Source organism: Episyrphus balteatus, chromosome 4 (genome assembly GCF_945859705.1).
Source record: "Episyrphus balteatus chromosome 4, idEpiBalt1.1, whole genome shotgun sequence".
In the NCBI taxonomy this organism is placed as follows: domain Eukaryota; kingdom Metazoa; phylum Arthropoda; class Insecta; order Diptera; family Syrphidae; genus Episyrphus; species Episyrphus balteatus.
Window position 1 is genome coordinate 46,126,629 of NC_079137.1, and position 21,885 is coordinate 46,148,513.

The 21,885-nt window shown below is 29.5% G+C and overlaps 1 protein-coding gene across 1 annotated transcript; it reads left to right on the plus strand.

The window, feature by feature from the left end:
- The first annotated feature begins 224 nt into the window (after positions 1-224).
- LOC129918898 (lysozyme-like) lies at positions 225-17,307 on the plus strand. Its single transcript, XM_055999649.1, has 3 exons — positions 225-456; positions 16,678-16,848; positions 16,914-17,307. The coding sequence occupies exons 1-3, from the start codon at positions 372-374 to the stop codon at positions 17,132-17,134; spliced, it is 477 nt and encodes a 158-aa protein (XP_055855624.1). The 5' UTR covers positions 225-371; the 3' UTR covers positions 17,135-17,307.
- The last annotated feature ends 4,578 nt before the right edge of the window (positions 17,308-21,885 follow it).

Consider the following 21,885-nt stretch of genomic DNA (forward strand, 5'->3'; position numbering starts at 1 on the left):
CCAAATTCTCCCCTTATAGTTTAATGAACAGAAATTAATATTCATGTTTGATGTTCGAAACAAAGATTCTAATCCCCACTCTTCAGGCTTTAAAATGAGTATAATCTCGTCACAGCCATATCAACAACAAAAAAAAACTGCAAAAAAGCTCTTGAGCCAGTATTCTTCTCCACAGAACTTCTGGCTTAAAAAAATTATAATAAACTTTTAAATTTTACCTGATTCAAAGTTAGTAACGTTCGAGCCGCGCTTCAGTTCAAATCCATCTCAAATTCGTTCGCTCTGTTCGCGTGTGTTGTATCTTAAAGATAGAATTAAAAAAAATATATATATATTTTATATACAAAAATAAACAATAAACAGTTATAAAAATGAATAATTCCAATTTCATCTGTATGATGGTGGCTATTGCAGCTTTGGTAATAGTCGGCTTATTTACACCAGCCATGAGTCAAGGTTTGTTTATAAAAATCTAATCAAAATCGATTTTTTATTTTTTTTTTTTTTAATTCGCTAATTAATCGATTTTCAATTTTCATTGTGATTATACTGATTTTATCCATATGACGAATGCTAGATAAATATGTAAATTAAATATATTTAGATATTACGTGAGCAAGCATCGCGATTGTATAGATACTTGATACTCGTATCTGACTCTAACGGATACGAGACGAGGAGGATTTTTCGTCGTCAAAATGTATTCACAGAATCTGAATGCTAATTTTGAGATTTATCAAAATAAAATTCATTGACAGATTGTCTCTGTTGGTTCTATTCTATAAATTTTCTGTTTGAAGTGGAGTTCCGCCTTGCAAAGTTGTATGAGGATTTTGGAAAATCCAGTTAGATTAAAATTGTATACATATAAGCGAAACAAGTTGAGTAGGTTATTTTGATTCTCTTGATTATGACTAGTTTGACTGTAGATTAGGATTATTATTATTTTTATTTTTTCTTCATAAAATAACCAACCAACCGTGCGTGATTGAATAGTTTAATTATATTCTGAAAGAACATTATAATACAGAGAATAAAAACAAAGAGATAAAGATGCCTTGAACAAAAAAAAAATAAAAAAACCTCTGGGAAAATTCCGGACAAAGGAATACTAAGTCAACCTTAAAAACTATAACTACGAGTTATAAAGTCATGGTGATTTTTTCCAAGTTCATGTCTTTTCTTGTTTCAACTTAATTTAATTAGTGGACCTTATCGATAGCTATCGGTCAAAATGCAATATTTATTTGAATAGAAATTAATTTGCATTTTTAAAATAACAACCGCAGAGAGTTCTAGTGAAATTCTTATCATCGAAATCTTTTTGAAAACAAAAAGCATTCGGTTTTTTAATACAGTAAAGATCACTTGGTTAAGATCACTTTTTAAAATTGTAAGATCATACACTTTCTCAATGGCATACAAAAAATTGATCAGATCAGAATTTGTGAAATGCTCTTAAATTAAAACCAAAGAGTCCCGTAAAAAGATAAGGAACATTTATAGACAAAAAATTTTTCTGCAGTGACGCTCTTTCTAAAAAGTTGATGATACCACCTAACGATGATTTAAAAAAAAAAGTTAGTTTGAAAAATGTTGATATCTGTTTTGGTTGCTCAGATATTAATTTTTAAAAGTTGTTCATTTTTCTTTCCCTTTGATAATTTTTGCCTTTTGAGTTCGGTTTTTGGATTTTAGTGCTAAATTGATTAAAGTTTTACGAAATGATTGACCAGATCCAATGCAATTGCACCGATTTAACAAGGCGCTTCATGTTTCCAGACCACTAAAAACATGAAATTAAAAATTGGCTAATGAACAGTACGGTTTTCGTTCGATAGGAAGAAATGGAGTTCAATGATTTGCATAAGATCTCCCAACCGCACTGTATTGACCGTTTTTTAAAGGAGACATTGCTTTCGTTTATATAACGAACATTTTTTAGTTACAATAAAATATTGTTAATAAATAGTTAATTTAAAAAAAAACAACTTGCCGGCAAAAAAATTAAAATTAACTCTATAAAAACTTAAAACCACGTCTTAAAACTTGGCTAACTTGGCTTTTTGTGACATATTTACTAATTCAAACCTAACAGAACTTTTCTTACAGTTAAGATTTAGTTGGGATTTTATTTTACCGATTTGGGTTAAGTTATTTCTTCTCAGTATCTATGCATTTGGAAAATTATAAGAAATGTTTAAAAGTTCGCATACTAAAAGCTGCCAACTTTCTTAATATTTATATAGTTAATAGTAACCCAGTATACACTAGTGCAGTGTTTTTCAAACTTTTTGAGCTCGCGACCCACTTGAGAGGAAAAATATTTTGGCGACCCCCTCACACTATAATATTTCAGTATTTTTATAAATCTGTATACACTGTACCCGTTCAAAACACGATTCAATTACAAAAGATTTTACTTCTACGCAAAGAAATTTTTTCCCGTGTTTATAAAGGCAAGGCCTTGGCTGTCAAAAGGAAAAATATTGACACACGGTTAATTACAAGCGGAATTATTGGTGTTTTTATTGTTTTTCAACATTCAAAATCTTATCTTTTTGACGACTTAGACCCGTTTGCTGAATCGAAACTTAAGCATTTAAGTTCAACATAAATCCTTATGTGACAGTTTACGCAGAGGAAAAAGTATAGAATAAGAGTTTATGTTCTACATAAATTATTTAAGTTTCGATTCAGCAAATAGCCCTTAAACATCCTAAATCTGATCCTAAATAAGAGCCTCCAAGGAAGAGAGGAAAACATTATAACTGCTAAAGATAAAATCAAAGGAAAAGTATACTTAACTTGAAAAACGATTTAATCGTTAAAGTCAATCCAAGATTTCAACATTTATTAAAAAAAAAACATACAAACACATTTGTCGCACTGAAAAATTTTTTCGTCTTTTGTTTTGGCATTATTTTTATTTGTATCAATATTTGGCTTGCCCTTTGAAAAACACTGCACTAGTGGAAAAAAAATAAAGTATAAAACAAAATTCCGAACTTCCAGGAATTTTAAAAAGTGGTCAAATAGAGCGTTTCAAAAAGCAGTTTGAAACTTAAATGCTATTCGCAACAAATATATTTGCAAAACTTAAAAACATTTTCATATAAATTAAAACGTTACTTGTATCAAAACGTGAAAAGTAAAAACATTATGGACTTCAAAAATCAAACAATTCGATTAGATTAGAGCACAGAAGGTTTATCTGTTTCGTTCTGGCTTTTTTACACATTGATTGTTTTTTTTTTTAATGTTAAAAAAAAAGAAGAAGAATGTAAAGAAGAAGAAGGCTTCTGTAAACTTATAAATATTTTTAATTGAGCATTTAATTTTTGGAAAAAAAAAAACACTAAAAGACCTTTTCACTTGCTTTTTTCAAATTCATGTGAAAAATGGAAAAAAATTCTTAGCAGCTGAAGAAAGCTTTGCGATTCATATAAAAATTTTCCTGCATTATTTGCTGCATATTCTATTGTATCAAAGTTTTACTCAAAGTTTTTCTGGCAGTGTTTTCACGTAAATATCATTTCTTCCTTATTGTTTGATCGTTTTTATAAAATTATAGAATAACATTATAGTGCTATAATACACGTGCTCACACGTGTACTTGATTAAACACATTTGTTTCGTAAATATTCAAAGATTATTCTCAATGCAAATACGGTTGTCCGGTAATATAAGAAAAATTGCAAATAATAACTTAAAAATTTTGTCTCAATATAAATTTTTATATAAGAAATTCGTTCATAAGTAAAGCACTGATATAATAAATTTAATAAATGTGATGTAAAATATTCTTTGACTTTGTGGACTTCCCTATATATCCGTCACTTAATGTATTCTAAATATGATGGGGAAATCCTTTATTCAATATAACCTCTAAATGATGCACTTTTGCACTTTCTTATCAACTATTGCGTCTACAAATGTATGTACATAATTGTTTTGAAATTTTCTAAGAAATATAAAAACTTGAATTACCCAAGTAAACTTTATCAATACATACGCTTGTCATATTGATAAGATTTTCTAGAGCAGAGTAATTTAATTAATTAAAAAAAAAAAAAACAAGATTTAATCACACGAAGGTCAAAGTTAAAAATGACATCAATTTTTTTTTTAGTAGAATTCCGATTAATAATTTTTTAGACATGCATACATTTTTGTATAATACACTCGTACTTATTTACTTAATATGGCGCTCACCGTCGAGGAGGGATCTCGGCCTTAACTAACAAGACCCTTCAGCCTGCATGGACCCTAGCTAGCTCAAATCGTCAAAATAGTAGTCACCGTAAGTCCTTCCCCAAAGAGAATATTATAATCTTTTTAATTATTATAAACAACAATTTTAACAGTTGGCTCTAATTTTTAAGTTTTGCACATAGTTACTCTATCTTTTCCAATTTAAATAATTTCATACCGCTTAGGCAGTTGAAAAATGTCTGCAATCATTTTTTGATCACTTTTCAACTTACATTGAGATATCGTCTATACCTATCTTAGAGAGAGATTTGATAATGTTCAAAAACGTAAAATTTCATTAAAAAAAAAACATTCAGTTTGTTAAACAAAACTGCAGGATAATCCAATGGCAAAACAAATGGCTTACAGGTCACTGTGGCGTATGCGTATTATTTTTTTTTTCTTAGAAAATCTCAAACTCAAGCAATTAATATAAAATTTCTATTGCTGACCAAATTGAATTCATATGATTCTTATAACTGATTTGTCAATATATTACATGGAAGGTGTAAAAACCGTAGTAAAAATAATGGATTCGGATATACCGGTGTTATTTCTGATGTGATTAAAAAATATATACAAATTGTTTGCGAAATAGTTTTTTTTTAACAACAATAAGTCGAGAATCTTGAAAACGTCATTAAGCCGCTGAATTAAAAACACCTATTACAACAAAAGCTTTTTTAAAATGTGTTTCAAATACCGATGTACATAACGAATACATAACATTATTAATTTTGTATTGGGTTTGTTTAACCTTTCACAAGTTGTGTCATCGTTTTTGTTTTATTAATATCTCTTATCTAACAGTTTTTTTTCCCATAGTTCGTTGAGAGAAAGAAAAAAGTTTTGTTCTTAATATTTTGTATATAATTATTCTTATAATAATATATCCATAAATACAACGATAAAAATATATCTATAAGAATAGGTGTTTTTTTTTTTTAATGCTAATGAAGGTAGGTTAAGATTTAAATAAATTGAACATAAAGTTATCGTTAGTAAACAAAAACATTCAACGATTTTTTTTGTTTTTGTTCTCTTAGCAAAATAACTGTAAATCAAAAGGAAGAAAACACTTAGAAGGTGTTTAACAAATTATATCTATCAATTATTGGTTTGAAGATCTCTAATAAACTTAATGGTTTTTGCACTACACCCATATTCAATAACAGATGTTATTTTGTTTCTTTTTTTTTTAAACCGGATCTTCTAACAACATACAACTCAATCAAGATCTCTTCACAAGAGAAATTCTCTGCTAAAAAAATGTATGAATCATTTTGTTCAAGTATTTGGCTCAGGCTTAAGCGACAATAGACTTAAGAATATAAATATTTGAACTTGCAAAACCAGATTTAAGCTTTGATAAGCTACGAGTAACATTACCAAAGAATATTATGTTTTTATTGTGTGAACAAAAAAAAATTAATGCAACCTACGTAAACGCTGTCGCATAGCGTCGTTTTGCACTAGGCCATTAGTTTCCGGATAAAGTTGTTTAGTTTAATGTTTATTGATTTGCTTGCAGTTTTTTTTTTTTCAATTGTCACGGTGCATCTCTGAAGCTAAATGAATTATGATAAGAAGAAGTTATTGAAAAGGTTTAACCATTAGGAGGCATTTTTTTTTTTGATTTTGTTAGTGTCAAAATTAATAAATACCTTTGATTTCTTGAATATGGAATTTCCAACAAACAGCAATAAACTGGTTTCATTTATTCAAATGTTTATAGCATCCATTTATTATTATGGGTTGTTTAACAAATGACATTTTCAAATAAAAAAAAAAATTAAATAAAGAATTTCAAATGGCCCGAAATACGTAGTTATTAATTGTTTGCGAGCATTGAACTAACTATGACATATATTTATATAAATATATTTTTGCGAACAACAAGAGCGTTATTGTTGCTATTTAGTTTACATATTAAGATTAGAAATTAAATCTTTGGTTTAAAAACACATTTTTTTTAATTTGTTTTATGTTTTGTTTTTCAAATTTTATTTCATTTCGAATTAAAATTAGTTTAGGGCAGGGCCGTCTTTAACTATCCTGGGGCTCTTGGACACACAAGAATTTGGGGCCCTTTTGGAAAGTAAAATAAGTACAATGGTTGGCTTAAAGGTAATGGTTATGGTTAAAAAAGGGTGCCAATATATCGTTTCATATAAAGTACCTAGTGTCTTTATTATTGACACGTGGTGCCAATAATACGTGCATTGAGACATCAATCGTTGCCACTGCTAATAATTGTACTTTTTATACTGCCAATAATTATACCATGTATCCGTTATAAGAATTGAAAAAAAAAGAGCTCAAAAGGATTGATAGATTTGCTAAAAACTCGGTAGGTACAGACGATTTCTACGTAATTTTTAAGAGCCGTTTTTTTTATTTTGTTGGTCTTTTTATTTTAATGTCTCTTTTTCAACGGATATCTCCAATATAAAGTTTTCGAGACATTGCAATTTTCTCAAAAACGGATAACGATTTTGCTTTGAAAAAAAAAACATGTAATGCTGCAAATAAGGCCGCACTTTTGAAAGAAGAAAAATATTTTTTGGACCGTTATTAACGGTACCTACTTGCCATAGAACCGATTTCTTAATGTAAACGACACAATCGATTTTAATGAAAATTTGAACATAAAAAGGTTTATACTGATATTAAAATTAAGAAAACTTTTAAAAAAAATTATTTTGGATTAAAAAAAAAAATTAATTTTTTTTTGAAAAACAATTTTTTTTAAAGTTACCTATTTAATGAATTTTATGTGTCAATCTTTTAAATACGAGAGCAATTCGCAATTCAAATTAAAGCCATTGTACCATGGCGTTTTCCATTGAACCAAAACATTGATGTACCGTCGACGAGCCGGCAATAGTTTTTTCTTAAACGTTTTCCAACGGAAAAAGTATTGATGTTTTTTTGCCGACGAATTGATTCTTTTTCGTCTTTTAATACGAATCTACACATATTTTTACACTGATTTTAACACGCACTACAAATTTAACAGTTTTGCAAACTTCAAACGAAATTCGTTGTTCTTATTAAATAAAATGCACGACTGGGGCCGCACGTACTTGCTCTTGCAGTTCAAAGCACTTTTATGTTAGCTTACTTGTAGGTTATTAGAGCTGCCTCTATATACATTTTTAAGAAATTTGGTTGATGTAGGGGAAGAGCCGGCATGGAGGCCAAATGTTAGTTAAATACAATCTTTTTTTATTTGACGTGACTTTTTTGAGCAAAACTAAAAACACAGTTTTACTGCAATTACTTTGAATATTACGTATGCAAAATTTTATCAAAATCATTAGAGCCATTTTTGAGAAAATTGCAACAACTCCATAATGATGTACGGGAAGAGCCGACATCCGCGATTTAAAAAAATGTAAAGACTATATTTCCACTATCCGTATTTTTTGAGAAAAACTAAAAACGCAGTTATGTTAGAACTATATACAGCATCACGTGTGTTAAATTTAATCAAAATCGTTAGAGCCGTTTTTGAGAAAATTGCAATAACTCGAAAATTTTGTATGGGAGGTATACGTTCTAAGCGAGATATTAAAAAACAAAAAAAAACCAACCTTGGAAATTACGAAAAAAACATCCATACCAAATTTCAAGAAAATCCGTCCACCCGTTTAGGCTGTAGCTACTTGTACAGATGGACGCACGGACGCACCGACGCACCGACGCACAGACCGACGGACGTCATGACGAAACCCACTTTTTTGGGCTTCTCCATCATCGTAATGTTAGTTTTGATTAAAACCTCGAATTTTTTTTTTGACACGAAACCAATACTTGCCCTATTGAGCAAGTAAAAATAATAAATAATCTTACCTACAGTGGAAAAAAAAAAGATATTTTTCTTGTTTTTTGAAAATATTATTGTCTTATTTTTTTTTTTTTAAATTGAATTTGGGTTTGGTGGTTTGGATTTAAAATTTTGTCCGCCAACGCCACATAATTTGTTCTCTTTTTGAAAACATACACTCCTGCTCAAATTTAACGCACATCCTATTTATTTTAAAGTAAAGTCCTGCTATTACTTTATGCCACAGCATCATGGTTATTTTCTCAAATGAGACAATAGTGATCTTAAATTAAAGGTATGGAATAATATATTTGTCGGGAAGATTTGGGGAGAGATTTCCTGAAGTCTGTCTGTTAACCCGCGAGCCTTTTAAAGAAGAGTCATAAAATTTCATGGAGTTAAATCTGCTTTACAACACCTACGGAGTTAGCGAGCCTTTCTGGACCTAAGTTAAGTACCCAAAAATACTTGACTGATGCCCTCGAACAGCATCTGGTTCCAATCACCCCTAGATTTGGTCCACAGTTTAGTCTGATGCACGATAATGCATGCTAGAGTAGTTTGAGAATATCGTCAAGATTTTAATATTCCAGCTTCGGATTAACCACACAGAAATCTGGATTTGAATTCTATAGAACATGTGTAGGAAATATTGAAAAGATGCATTCGCGACCGAAATCCACCTCCAAGCAGTCTTGATCAACTGAAAACTTCAGTGAAAGAAGTGTTAAAACAAAACCTTCAAAAGTTAATTAGTGGCATGGACAAACGACTCCAGGTTGTCATATGCGCTAGAGGAGACTATACCAAGTATTGCATACAATTATGGGAAAGAACCGTCACCCGCTTCCATTTTTTTTAAATTTTTTTTCTTAAAAATAAAAATTATTTTATAATCAGTTTTCAGACCTTGAATTGTTAAATTTGGTTTATCTTTTTTTTGGTTGATAATACTGTTGCAGTTTAGCATTTTTTCGACTTGCTAAACAATAACAAAACACAAAAAAATGCACCAAAGAATTTTAAAGCCTTTTAAAATAAGATGCAGGGGTATAACTTCAGACGAAAAATGTGTGCGTTAATTTTGAGCAGGAGTTTATATTTTCCGTATAGGTGTAGAAAAAAATGTATTTAATTGTTTGGTTGCCATATAAAAACTAAAATTTTTTGGAAGATGGTCTGCCCGACAAAAATGTTTTGAGAATATAATATTCGTTCCTTCGGGCCCCCCCTGAGAATGGGGGCCCTGGGCACGGGCCCCGTGTGCCTTTATGGTAAAGACGGCATTGGTTTAGGGTGTCTTATTTAATCACTTTCGTTAATTTTTTGTTTTATTAAAAAAATATTTTCCTTTTGTGTATTATTAATCCCAGATTTTGTATCAAATCCTTATCCTAAACTTTAGCGTTCACTGTGTTCACTAATAATGAAACCAGTTTTTTATGGACAATTTTCTAACTATTTTTTTCAAAGTGAAGTCCACATTGATAGATGTACCAGAATGTTAGTTAAGGATGTAAGGTTTGGTGCCATTTAGTTTGATCAAGTTGAATGGTAGTTTTTATGGGTATTAACTCATACCATAGAGCGCATTTTTAAAGTTGTACTTTTGGCGGGGTTTATTTGATCAAAATTCACACTTCAGCTGTCATTTTTAAAACTTTTTTATAAAATTGCATTGATTTGTTTTTTCACTAGCTTCTTTAAAACTAGATGCAGTATTTTTTAGCTTAAATTCAAGAAGATTATTTGCTGTGGCCTTAAAATACTATAAGAGTTTGTTATTGTTTACTTTGAATAAATTAGTTTGAATTATTTTTATAAGAACCACACAACATTAAAAAAAAAGAATATTTTTCTATGAAATTCTACCACGAAAAATCGAATACGCTAAATGTATCAGCATCATACAATAATCATTTTTATCAAAAAACAAAACCGACTTCCATGGCTAAAACTGGGTTTTATGGTTTTTTTTTTCCTATGGCCAGAAATGAACGAAATTGAAATGGAACCACATTGCAGCCACTAGCTATCCAATACAAAAAGAATTATCAAAATTGGTTCACTTAGTTCAAAGTTATGAGGTAGCAAACAAAAAAAAACAGACGAATTGAATACCTCCTCCTTTTTGGAAGTCAGTAAAAATGAAGTCATTTCAATAAAAATGCATTATACCAACATATATTTTTAATGACACTTTCATAAACACAATAAAAAATGAAGATACAATGTTGGTAAAATGGTGATAAAACGTCAATCTTTAATGGTTGAGTAGACATAAAAACAGAGAATAGATTAGAAGTTAGACTATGGAAAAAATAAATAAATTCAAATTTATTTCTACAAATAAAAATACAGTGGCTGATGAGCTTAATTAACAATCATAGTTTAACTGCAGTAGATTATAACATTCATCAATCTGTAACTTTTGAAGTTATTATTCTTTTCCGGCGTAAAATTTACTTTTTTACAAATATTAAAACTAAACCTGCGATTACATCGAACTACTCGTATAATGGTGAGAAACTACTATTTTTTAAAAACCACGAGAAGGACCACGCGTGGATCACGGAAATTTCTCAGAAATTCTCAGAGTTTTTTGTTCAATATAAAACTATTTTTTCCACATTTTAGGACTTGGTCCGACTATCTCCACACATGGATCCAATTTGCTCAATTTGCCCCGCGCATTGGAACATTTGAACTTGATCTATTCGAATTAGTATTTCTCTTTAGGTTAAAGTATTAAATGTTATTTTGAAGACTTTCATTCTTTCTTTTGATACTATAATCATGGTTGTACTATGATCACTTCGATAGTAGTGGGACTCCAAGAAAAAAGTGTTCCGACCATCCCCGCTCTGCCCAAAATAAACTATCTCAAAGAGATTCAGATGCTTGAAACATCCAAAGAAATTATCCAACCGAAAGCGAGCACTTATCCCGAAAGTTCTGACTAGAGTTAGGGCTAGGAACGTTGCATGCAATTTTGGTCGAGCAACTATTCAATCCCAAAATATATTAGAAGGATTTCAATGACTTTCGATGTTTTTATCGATGCTATTTTTTTGAGAAGGCTTTGGAATTCTTGAGATCCATTTTTACAACTGAATACTGGCGCGACCAAAATCTAATGTGTGTCCCTAGCCGTAGAGAAAATCATATTAACTGGGCTTTGAGGAGAGTACAATTTCGTTTTGGCAACAAAAAACTTGTAAACAAGAGTGTAATTTTTTCATTAAAATTTCTAAATAGAACAAGTAAAATTCTTAAATGAAGTTTTAATATGTAACTTCAGACAAAAGATTTTCACTAAAAATGTGAATGTTATTACCAACATTTAGGATGAACTGGTAAACAGTGATTCAATTTTTAATGTAGATATCGCATTTTCAACATTAGACATGAGAATTTTTTTTAAGTTTTTTTTTTATATTTCTTAAATGTTTGTATTTAAAAGTTTCAAGACTTCATCAGTGTTAAGATTAAACAAAAATATAATTTAATCAACAAAATTAAATTTTTTTACCACAAGAGCCAAACTACTTTTCTGAAGTTTTATAATGCAAAAAAAAAAAGAGGTTGTCTGTAAAGCCGGTTTACGGACGATGATTTTACGTGATAACGTCTTCAGAAAATAGGTTGTGTGCTTTTGTTTAAAATGAGTCAATTGAAGCGTTTACTTTTTTCAAACAATCATAATTTACAAGAAAAAGCTAAAAAAATATATACCGTGTGAAAGCTTATTATTTCACCTTTCATATGACGTATTAATCTCATTTCAAGAGAAGTTAGAATTTTTTAAAGTCAACCATGTCGAATTTCCAGACTGAGATTACGGTACTTCCCCCTTGTGGCTGTTCGGGGGGCAACAGATCTCTTCTGGTGTTTTGAGGTTTTTCGCAAGTTTCTTGATTTAACATTGTGTAGCTTCTAGTTAGTCTACCGTTATGTGTGATATACCAAATGAAAGGAAATTGTATCAAAATGCTCATAAAAGTTTAATAAAATTTCTATCAGCTCTTGGTCAAAAGTTATAACCTGTTGAATTCTAAAATTTTATTTTACCGTTATCTCAAAATTGTGTTTACGAAAATGATTGAAACTTCGCACACATATAGTCGTAGTCATGGTCTATCATTATTCTACATACTTTATTCCTGTATCTATTAAAGAAAAAAAGATAAAAATAAAAAACGATGAAAAACGGTTAAAAACGGTAAAAAAAACGTGTTTTTTCAAAAACTTGTTTCTTCCGTTATTCAGTCAAAACTCACTAAACAATTCCAAGTTTTTGCACATGTATGCATAAGGCCAAAACCTACATGTCCTAAAGTTTGAGATTTTTTGAACGCTCCAAAAAAAAGCTAAAAATCAAAAATTATCCAAAAATACCCCTAAAAAACAATGTGTTTTTCAAAAATTCATATTTCGAAACGCAGAGTGTTGGAAAAAAAATCATCTTTTACCTGACATGCGAGAGTGTAACGTTAGAAAATGGCGTCACTTTTTTGTGGTGGCTGCCATGGTTCATCGATTTATAAGACGTTATCACGTCAAAAATTTTATAACGGTAATTTTTAAAAAAACGAACTTGACTCCAGGTTCTGTCATTTTTAACGTTAGTTTATTGTATTAAATAAACAACAATACGAGCTCAGCATCTCTTAAACCTTCAGAAAAGTATATTTTGGTTTTTGAGTCAAAAATCTTGTTGAGCAGTTAATCGACTTTACACAAAGAAACAGAACTAAAATTAACGATTCACTGTATAACTTGACCCATTATAGACAAGTCTACCCTACAATATACATAGATACGAATTTTTTTAAGACTTTTGTTCTTATACCCATTACAATAATTATATAAACAGCAACCATGTAATAGTATCATGGAAACAATTTAGAACTTTGCATCCTTGTAAAAAAAAAACTTAATTTAAAAACTCAAGCAATGAACAGTAGCAAAATAAAACAAAAAAAAATTTAATATTTAATTAATAAATCATGCATGTCTTTGAATGCAACTTCATTTATATAATCGATTGTGTGTTCTATGTGACTTTATTTGGCAAACTATCAGCCTTAGTCATCTCCTTCAATTTCTTTAAAAATTAACACAAAGAAAAACATTGAAATTCTTACAATGGTCGTCATCGATAAATACGAATAAATATACAACAACCTTGTTCTTGAAATAAATTTTCATATTTAAATTTATTCTCTGTTGAGTTCCTCTCTTACAAAGCTCCTCTATATCTTTCTAGCTTAGCTTGCTAAGGAATAATAAAGCCCCTCTATAGCTTAGCTATCTTATAATAGTATCAAGTTTTTTTTTTATTCAATTTAACTGACGTTCCATAAAAAGTTCATTCAACTTTAATCCTCTTTGTAAAAGCTTAGAGCAATGCCTCCTAGACCATCGCAATATGGCAAATCCGATACCAAACCTTTAAAAATTACTACGAAAATTTAAATGCAAATCGGCTATAATCCGAAGCACTCTGTGGGTGTTCAAACTGATTTGAATTTGACATGATTTTGAATGTGTATTCAAATTTTGTCCTAATTTTCATATCAACACAATTGCCAACAATTTGAGTTTAATGTTTTAATTTGGTCATAATCAATCAGAAAATTTGTACTTAAGATTTTAATGGTTAAGTTCTTTGTTTGAGTCTTTTCTAAAGGCCTTCAATGATGCATAAAGTTGGATGTCAATGATCTCTCTTGTTTTCTGTTTTCACATGTAAGCAGTCAAATCCAAATTTATTATGCAAATATTTTATAGACGCGGCTTAAGATAATAATTATTATTATAAACGACCAAATGAACTTGCCCTTGATTGAATATATCAAAGACTTTATTTCTCGGCTATAACACTCATTCCATTCAAGTTCATGGCCGGTTATGTGTATCCACTCCCATGGAGTTGGCCAAACTAGCCTAGCCACATGATTAACAACGCACTGTGGCCCGTTTATGCAAAAGTGCTTGCAATATTCATTTTTCGGGTTGGTCTACAATGAAAAACTTTTTGACTCACTGGATTCACAAATGTTTGGAGCTTGAGTGAGTAATCGAAAAAATTATTCAATTCGGGTTATTTCTGGTGTGCCTTATAGAGCAGGCCAAAGTTGATAATTTTTTAGGTATGATAGAGAAAAAAGTTTTTTTTTAGTTTTGTTTGTAAACCTAGGAAAAGGGCTTCCAAATGTTTTTTTTTTTTTTTATTTCCTAATTTGCATTGTAATTATGTATTAAGATCGAAAATTTAAAAAAAATATTAATGTTTTAATTGTTAAGTTTAATGTTTTTTGAAACACCACTTATTGCATACTTTTTCGACTTCAAATTGTGGAAAAAGAAAGGTTTAAAGAACATTAAAATAAAATTTGACAAATTCAAAATCCTTATATATGTACTTCTCAACATAAATCTAATAACTTAGTTGCATCATTTTGCACTATATGTAACAGAGCTAGAGAAAATTTGATTTGATGAAGTCAGCCATTATTTTCTTCATTTTTTCATGAGTAAAAATAAAATCTTGGAAAATACGAGTTCTTTGTTTGTGTGTGGTGGATTGAAATAACATGATTTTGTGATTCTTGGGTATATTCTAGGGTTGTAAAAATATCAATTGAACAAAAATGCATTTGAAATAATAAAAAAAAAAATTTGTTGCAAATTAAAAATTTTGCATTAAAAAAAAATATTTATTACAACTGAAAAAAATTTGCATTAAAAAAATTTTATTGCAACTGAAAAAAAATATTTGCATTAAAAAACATAAAAAAAATTTCCATTAAAAAAATGTTACTACAACTGAAAAATATTTGCAAATTTTTATTGCAAATAAATTTAAATTTTGCATTAAAAAAAATATTTATTGCAAGTAAAAAAATTTAGAATTAAAATTAAATGTTATTACAACTGAAAAATATTTGCACTGAAAATAAAAATTTAATTGCAAAAAAAAATATTAAGCTTTAAAAAATAATCATTTTTATTAAAAAAGAAAACCGACTTCCATGAATCAAAACTGGGTTTTATGGTTTTTCTAATAGTTACTATGGCCAGAACTGAACGAAATTGAAATAGGACCACACTGCAGCCACCACTTTTCCAATACAAAAAGAATTATCAAAATTGGTTTAATCAGTTCAAAGTTATGAGATAACAAACATATAAAAAAAAATACATACGAATTGAATACCTCCTCCTTTTTGGAAGTCGGTAAAAAATAAAAAAAATTCCCCATTGAAAAAAAATTTCAATGCAAAATGTGTACATTAAATATTTTTTTTTTTAATATTCGTCGAATTTCTTACAATTTTGGCCATTTGACCATACATTAGATTCAATATTATAATTAAAATAGCTTATGTATGGTCAAATAACCAATATTGTAAGAAATTCGACGATTTTTTTTTAAATTTGTAATGGAAAACAAATGCATTAAAAAAATATATTTTTTTCAACCCTAAAAAAAAATGGTTTCACAGTAACGTTCTATCTGCAAAGTTGATACTACGTATAGCGATAATTTAAGAAAACGCTTACTTTAATATGCATTTACTCATGTTAATGATGATTTCTCTGTTAATACAAATGAAAAAATCTTTTTTAAGGTCTTAATTTTTTGAAAAAGTATTGTTATTTGTAACTGTGTTTAAAGAATGTTGACATCTTTTTTCTTTGCTTAGATATTACTTTTTAAATGCTGTTCATTTTTCTTGCCTATGATAAATTTTACGCTTTCTTCAGAAAATGTGTGGACAAAATAGTCTTTCATTAATTTCTTATGAAATAGCATAATAATAACCATCATAAATACGAAATGTTTTTCCAAGTTTGTCAGGAAACTCATACATTTTAAGATACATGGGGAAAACTCGCACCAGGTAAAATCTTAAAGGAATGTGTTTTTAAGCTTAGGTTTCAAAATGGTGAGAATAAAAATTTTGTTTTCTTGTTTAAGATAATTTTTATATAAAATGCACTCTTTGATTTTGATACTCTTTAGAAATTACGAGTTTATTGCCATAACCCCGGGCTTAGATGATAGTTTTCATGAAAGCAAGTGTTTATTAATTTGTTTTATCTTAACTTTTTTGGCTTGTAATATATGTATCACTAAAAATCATTAATGTACCCTAGAATACTGAAAAATAAAAAATATCCTCAAAAATAAAAAATTTAATACTTTTTTCCCCACTGTTTAACTCGAATTGGTTTTTTACTTTTTTTCCCCACTTGAATTGGTTTTTTACCTTTTTTCCCCACTGTGTCACCGCACTCATGTAACATAACTTCAAAAATTGGTTTTTGAAGATTGTACATTAAAATATATACCAATTTCTAAAAATTTTTTTTTTGAAAGTTATATCTTTCATAGCCTTGGAAATTTCCCTCAAGGTAAAAAATTTTAGCAATATCTTTATTCGTTTAGAAGATACGATTTTTGCAAGCAAAAAATTCAAAACGGTCCACTGTGCTACGAGGCCTATGAATTTATCTTTAATTTTAGGTTGCACTTCTTATAGTAAAATATTGATTTTTTTTTTTTTTTCATTTTTCAATTTCAGATCGACCAGTTACAGATGTCTGCCTTGGATGCATTTGCGAGGCGATCAGCGGCTGCAACCAAACCAAAACCTGTAATGGTGATGTTTGTGGACTTTTCCGTATTACCTGGGCCTACTGGTCTGATGGTGGTAAACTGACAACGAATGGAGAATCTTCACAATCTCAATCAGGTATAATATTATCCATGGTCACAGAGTTCTTTGGAAGATTGTAATTTTTTATTTATTTCTTACAGCTTTCCAAAACTGCGTTAACGATCCTTATTGTGCAGCTGATACAATCCAAAATTATATGCGTAAATTCGGACAGGATTGCAATGGAGACAGTCAAATTGATTGCTACGATTATGCTGCTATTCATATGTTGGGCGGTTATGGTTGCCAAAGTGGTATTACCGGATCTTATGCGGCTAAATTGAATCAATGTTTGGCCGCATTTAGTCCAAATGGTAAATAAATTGAATATACTTTTATATGAGTATATCTGGTCTGATGAAAAGAAAATGGAAATTTTGTCTGAAAAGTTTGCTTGTTTTTATTTTTTGGGAACTTGTTAACGCGGAAAATATTTTATAATTTGATCTATTTAATAAAGAAAAAATAATTATTAGAAACGAAATAATATGGAAATGATTTTGTGTTATTATTTTTAAAACTAATTTTTTTTTTTTCTTCTTGACTAGAAGGTAATGTAATAGCGCAATTGAATTTTAAAGGATTATTTTGTTACAGCTCCATCTGGCATCTGTTAAAAGCCATTTTATAAATAATTAAATACCCTCTAAAATTTCTTTAACAAAATCAAATGAACAAAAATTTGTAACATAAAGTATGTATGTTTTTTTTTTTCGTTCTACTCGTACGAATCTCCATCCGTTATTGCAATCTCCATCATCGCCATTCAGCATAACTGAAAAACGGTTCGAATATATGTTTGTACATGTTATTTAAATTAGATGTATAATCTCTTAAGTTTCTTCCATTTCTTTTATAAAGATATAAAAATTCATTTTAATTAACATGGGTCACTTGGGAGTATACATGCGTACTATTTTTATAATAATTAAATTCCTTTTATTTGCCAAGGTTCTAAATTTGCTAAGGTTTTGCAATTATTCTATCTGGTTGTGTAAAAAATGCATGTTATATTGCAAGTTAGAGCGTACTTTTGAAATAAAGAAGAAAATATTTTTTTGGTCCGTTACCATTTTCTTGATTTCTGATATTCTCTTAAAAGACACGACCAATTACAATGAATATTTTAGTACAAAAACGATTTATTAATTTTAATAATAAACAAAAAACATCTCTTGGATAGGATAGGTATAAAATAAGGAGAAAATAAAAAAAAAATGTTAGGAATTTTAAAAAGGAATTTTTCATTTTTAATAAAAATTGACAATGTTTTAATAGAAACTAACATAAGAATAAAGGGAAATTTCGAAAATGCTGCCTTCGTCATGTCGTGCGTCCGTCTGAAAATCTTTAGGTCCTAAACAGAATAATAATGTTTGAAATGTTATTAAACGGTTTTCAAGTTATTTCCAAGACACGTTTTTTTTATTTTTTTAGTATTTCGATGATGATATTTGACATAATGCGAATTATTCATTTAAGCCTAGTACGCAGCTAAAACGAAACGAAATTTTTCATACAAAAATACCATAACGAAATCTTGAACGAAAAATTTCGTTTAGCATTTCGTTTTTCAGTACGCAGCGCTAAGAAAAAATCTGGAGAGTTTTCACTCATTCATTTCTCACTTACTTTTTATTGCCCCGTGCATTTTTCTTGATTCCAAGAGCTGTGTTGACGGTTTTTTCACTTTTAGTTCATTTATTTCTTGTGTTAAAAATTATTTTTTGTTGTTTTTCTTAATTTTAAATTAATTTGAATTTTTTGTTGTTTCGACTTTGACAGAATACTCGATTATATTTTTTCGTTAACATTTTCGTTATCGACTTTGGAGACTTGGAATTTTGTTGTTTCGCTTCAGCTGGCTACTAGGCTTTAAGGTTTTCAAGTCTCTCTGTATGCAGTGCATATGCACTTATAAATTAGACTGATGGACCGATTAACTTCAAACTTGGTATATATTATTTCGTAATTTTGGCTGTAACGTAACTGCTTAGTAATTGCTACAAAATGGCATATAAACTTAATTTTAAATAATTTTTTTTTTTTTGAAAAAATTATTCATAAAAATTAAGTTTAAAATAAAAACGTTTTTTTAATTCATCTTATTAAAAGAAATTGAATTGCATACTTGTTTTGGGACTCAATTTCATCTATGATGTTATTTTTTTTATTCGGAGAAAACAACTTTACCAGGAGATAGTACCGTAGGGACTCATCTCATAAAAACAAATTGAAAATAATTTAAATTCTGTAATCCGTGAAATGCAAAAGAACTTTTATCGCTCTATACAAATTTTTTAACAGATAAAACAAAATTGTAACTTTCAACAAAAGATGCACTAATTTCAGGTGCAGTGCAATAACACCCGCGGCATTAACGCCTGCATTTGTTATTACACCTACGGGTGTAATTGCCATATTAAAAAGGAAATAAAGCCTGCAGGGGATATTTCCTTTTCATTTGGGTAATAGCACCTACAGGGGTTATTGCCGCGGGTGTTATTGCACTGCACCCTATTTTCAATGTTTAGACCTGCCGTTCTTCCCACTTTTTAACAAATCTTAGCCTAAATAACTTTTACAGTTTGCCACATGTACCAATGTATTATCTTACCTTACCAACATAGATCGTTAACAATATCGAAAGAAAGCACATACAGTATGCGATTCACTTACGATTTCATCATCTGTCAAATGAATTTTCTCATTTTTATCCATTATTTGGATGTTAGTTAAACAAATTTTATGTAATCTCAAAAACTGAATCATAGGTGAATTAAAAGCCCACGGTACAACCCTCTAATCAATCGCATACTACCTCTTGTTTTCCATCATCAGCATTCGACCGTGCGATATGGGTACAGCGGATACTTTGGTGCACACATACGATACAATTATCGAATGCGATTCAAATTTTGTACGATAATCGGTACGATAATTCTGCCGTGTATCCCATGCTTTAAACGTTACAGATTATTCTCAGATTGAGAATTCAAAATTTTAAATACTTTTTATTGAGAACAAGAATACAGTGGTTGGGAAATAAAAGTTTCCTTAATTTTTCAGATAAAAACAATAATTTTAAAAACTTTTCGTCAAATAGGTACCCAGTTTCAGCTTATTTTTGTTAAAAAAAAGTTGTTTTTTTTTCTCAATAATGAACAATACGAATAAAGAAACCAGCTTCTTTTAGGAGCTTTCAAGGATATATTAAAAGATTAATTAAAATTTAAGGCTTCACAATTTCAAAATCATATAAAATAAAAGCTAAAAAACAGCTCTCACGATTTTGATTAACAAAAATATTTTTTAACAGCAGAACCGTTTTTTTGATTTCTGACTATTTTGTAACCGACTTTATTGATTTCAACGAAAATGTTACCCATACCTACAAACGTTTACCTTGATATCAAAACTAGGAATAATTAAGAAAATTCATTTAAAGAAAAATTAATTATTTTATTGAAAAATCAAATTTTTTTGTTTGTTGGCTAATATTTTTCTTAAAAACATCATAACAACTTTTTTTTAAACCTTTATGTACATGTACAATGATCATTCTTAAATATAGAAAAAACTTCCTTTAATAACCAGCTCCAATGATTTTTAGTTTTTAAATGAGAAATAATTAAATGGCGTAGGTCAGGGATGGCACGCGTGCCATTGGTGGCACGCCATAAAATATTTCCGGCACGCCACCAATTAAGTAAATCAATTGCCATTTGAATTTGAGCGACATTCAACGATTTTTCCAGTAAAATTTTTCTAGAGATTTTGTAAAACTGTAAAAATCTCTTCTTCTTAGAAGAAGATACTCAGGTTCTGAACGGATTGAATTTACATGAAAAACCAGACGAAGTAAAATTAACTGAACAGTTTTTTATCGGTACGTAATTAGGTTTTCACAAGTTAAAGAATTATCGGAAATGCTAGGTCTACTATGGACCCTGATACGACATCCTTTGATAAACTTAACAGGTCTAAATTTTACTGGTAGGAAATTGAAGAAATTGAAATGTAGCTAACGAATTTGTCCGATATCGACTCAAAAATTAGTCGAAACGAGGAAAGAGTTGGAATCAATCAAACTACCCAAGTAACAATTTTACTTGCATAAGGTCCATTTTGTTCGATTCGACAAGCTATAGTTTGTATACGTTAAGTTTAAGGCTTACTTACGCAAGTCATCCATTTTGGAAAGAAATGAGGTCTCCTTAAGGCTATCTAGAAGTGTTAAGAAGAAGCCTTGTAAATATCAGTTAAAGAAGACCTTTATAAGACCTGTTTGAACCGTTCTAAAGAAGCCTTGTATTTTCAAGTAACAGAAGGCCTCTATAAGACCTGTTCCAAGAGGTTCTTGCTTAAAAGAAAAAAACAAAAATTTTAACTGACCTGGAGCAGAATTACAGCAAACGTTCTTTAACGTAAGGTCTACTGATTAAATAAAGAAAGCAATAAGGTATAAATACAACGGCCACTTTTTGCAAAAAGTCAAAAAGTGAATATTTTCAAACTCATTTTGTGACAGTTTTTCCGACCCAAAAATGAAAAGCAATGATGCAGAAAGCTTATTTTTCAAAATAACTTACGTAGAGAGGGTGGAGGGCAATACGACGAAAAATTCCAAATAAATAATAAATGGAAACATGAAATTGGAAAAGTTGGAGATCTTGACAATATTTTCACCTACTTACGCCTGTGAGTCATAATTTGTCCAAATGAATGACATTAAAGATTCGCTAAGAAGCATATTGTCAGATGATTCCAACTTTATCTTTGAGTTCAACCTGCATTTTGCTTAAAGTGACGAAACGTAGCCCTGATATAAACTACTTGGCATCGAGTTAACAACAAGAGAAGTCATACTACAATATTTCTTTCACTTTTTATTTTTTGTTTTTTTGTTTTATTTTGTTGACGTAAAATTTGAAACAATGATGCAGAAAGCTTATTTTTTGGTTCCAAAAACAACTTTTGTAGTTTTCTTCAAAAACAAATAGCGCTATAAAGAAATAATAATTTTGTAGATCTCCCACTTTTTGCAAAAAGTGGCCATTTAGGGCCAGTTGT

What these genes read in the sequence shown, in the direction of transcription:
- LOC129918898 (XM_055999649.1), top strand. Translation starts at nt 372, where the DNA reads ATGAATAATTCCAATTTCATCTGTATGATGGTGGCTATTGCAGCTTTG. An exon ending in TACACCAGCCATGAGTCAAG is followed by an intron (nt 457 to 16,677) that starts GTTTGTTTATAA and finishes TTTCAATTTCAG; the next exon opens with ATCGACCAGTTACAGATGTC. An exon ending in ATCTTCACAATCTCAATCAG is followed by an intron (nt 16,849 to 16,913) that starts GTATAATATTAT and finishes TATTTCTTACAG; the next exon opens with CTTTCCAAAACTGCGTTAAC.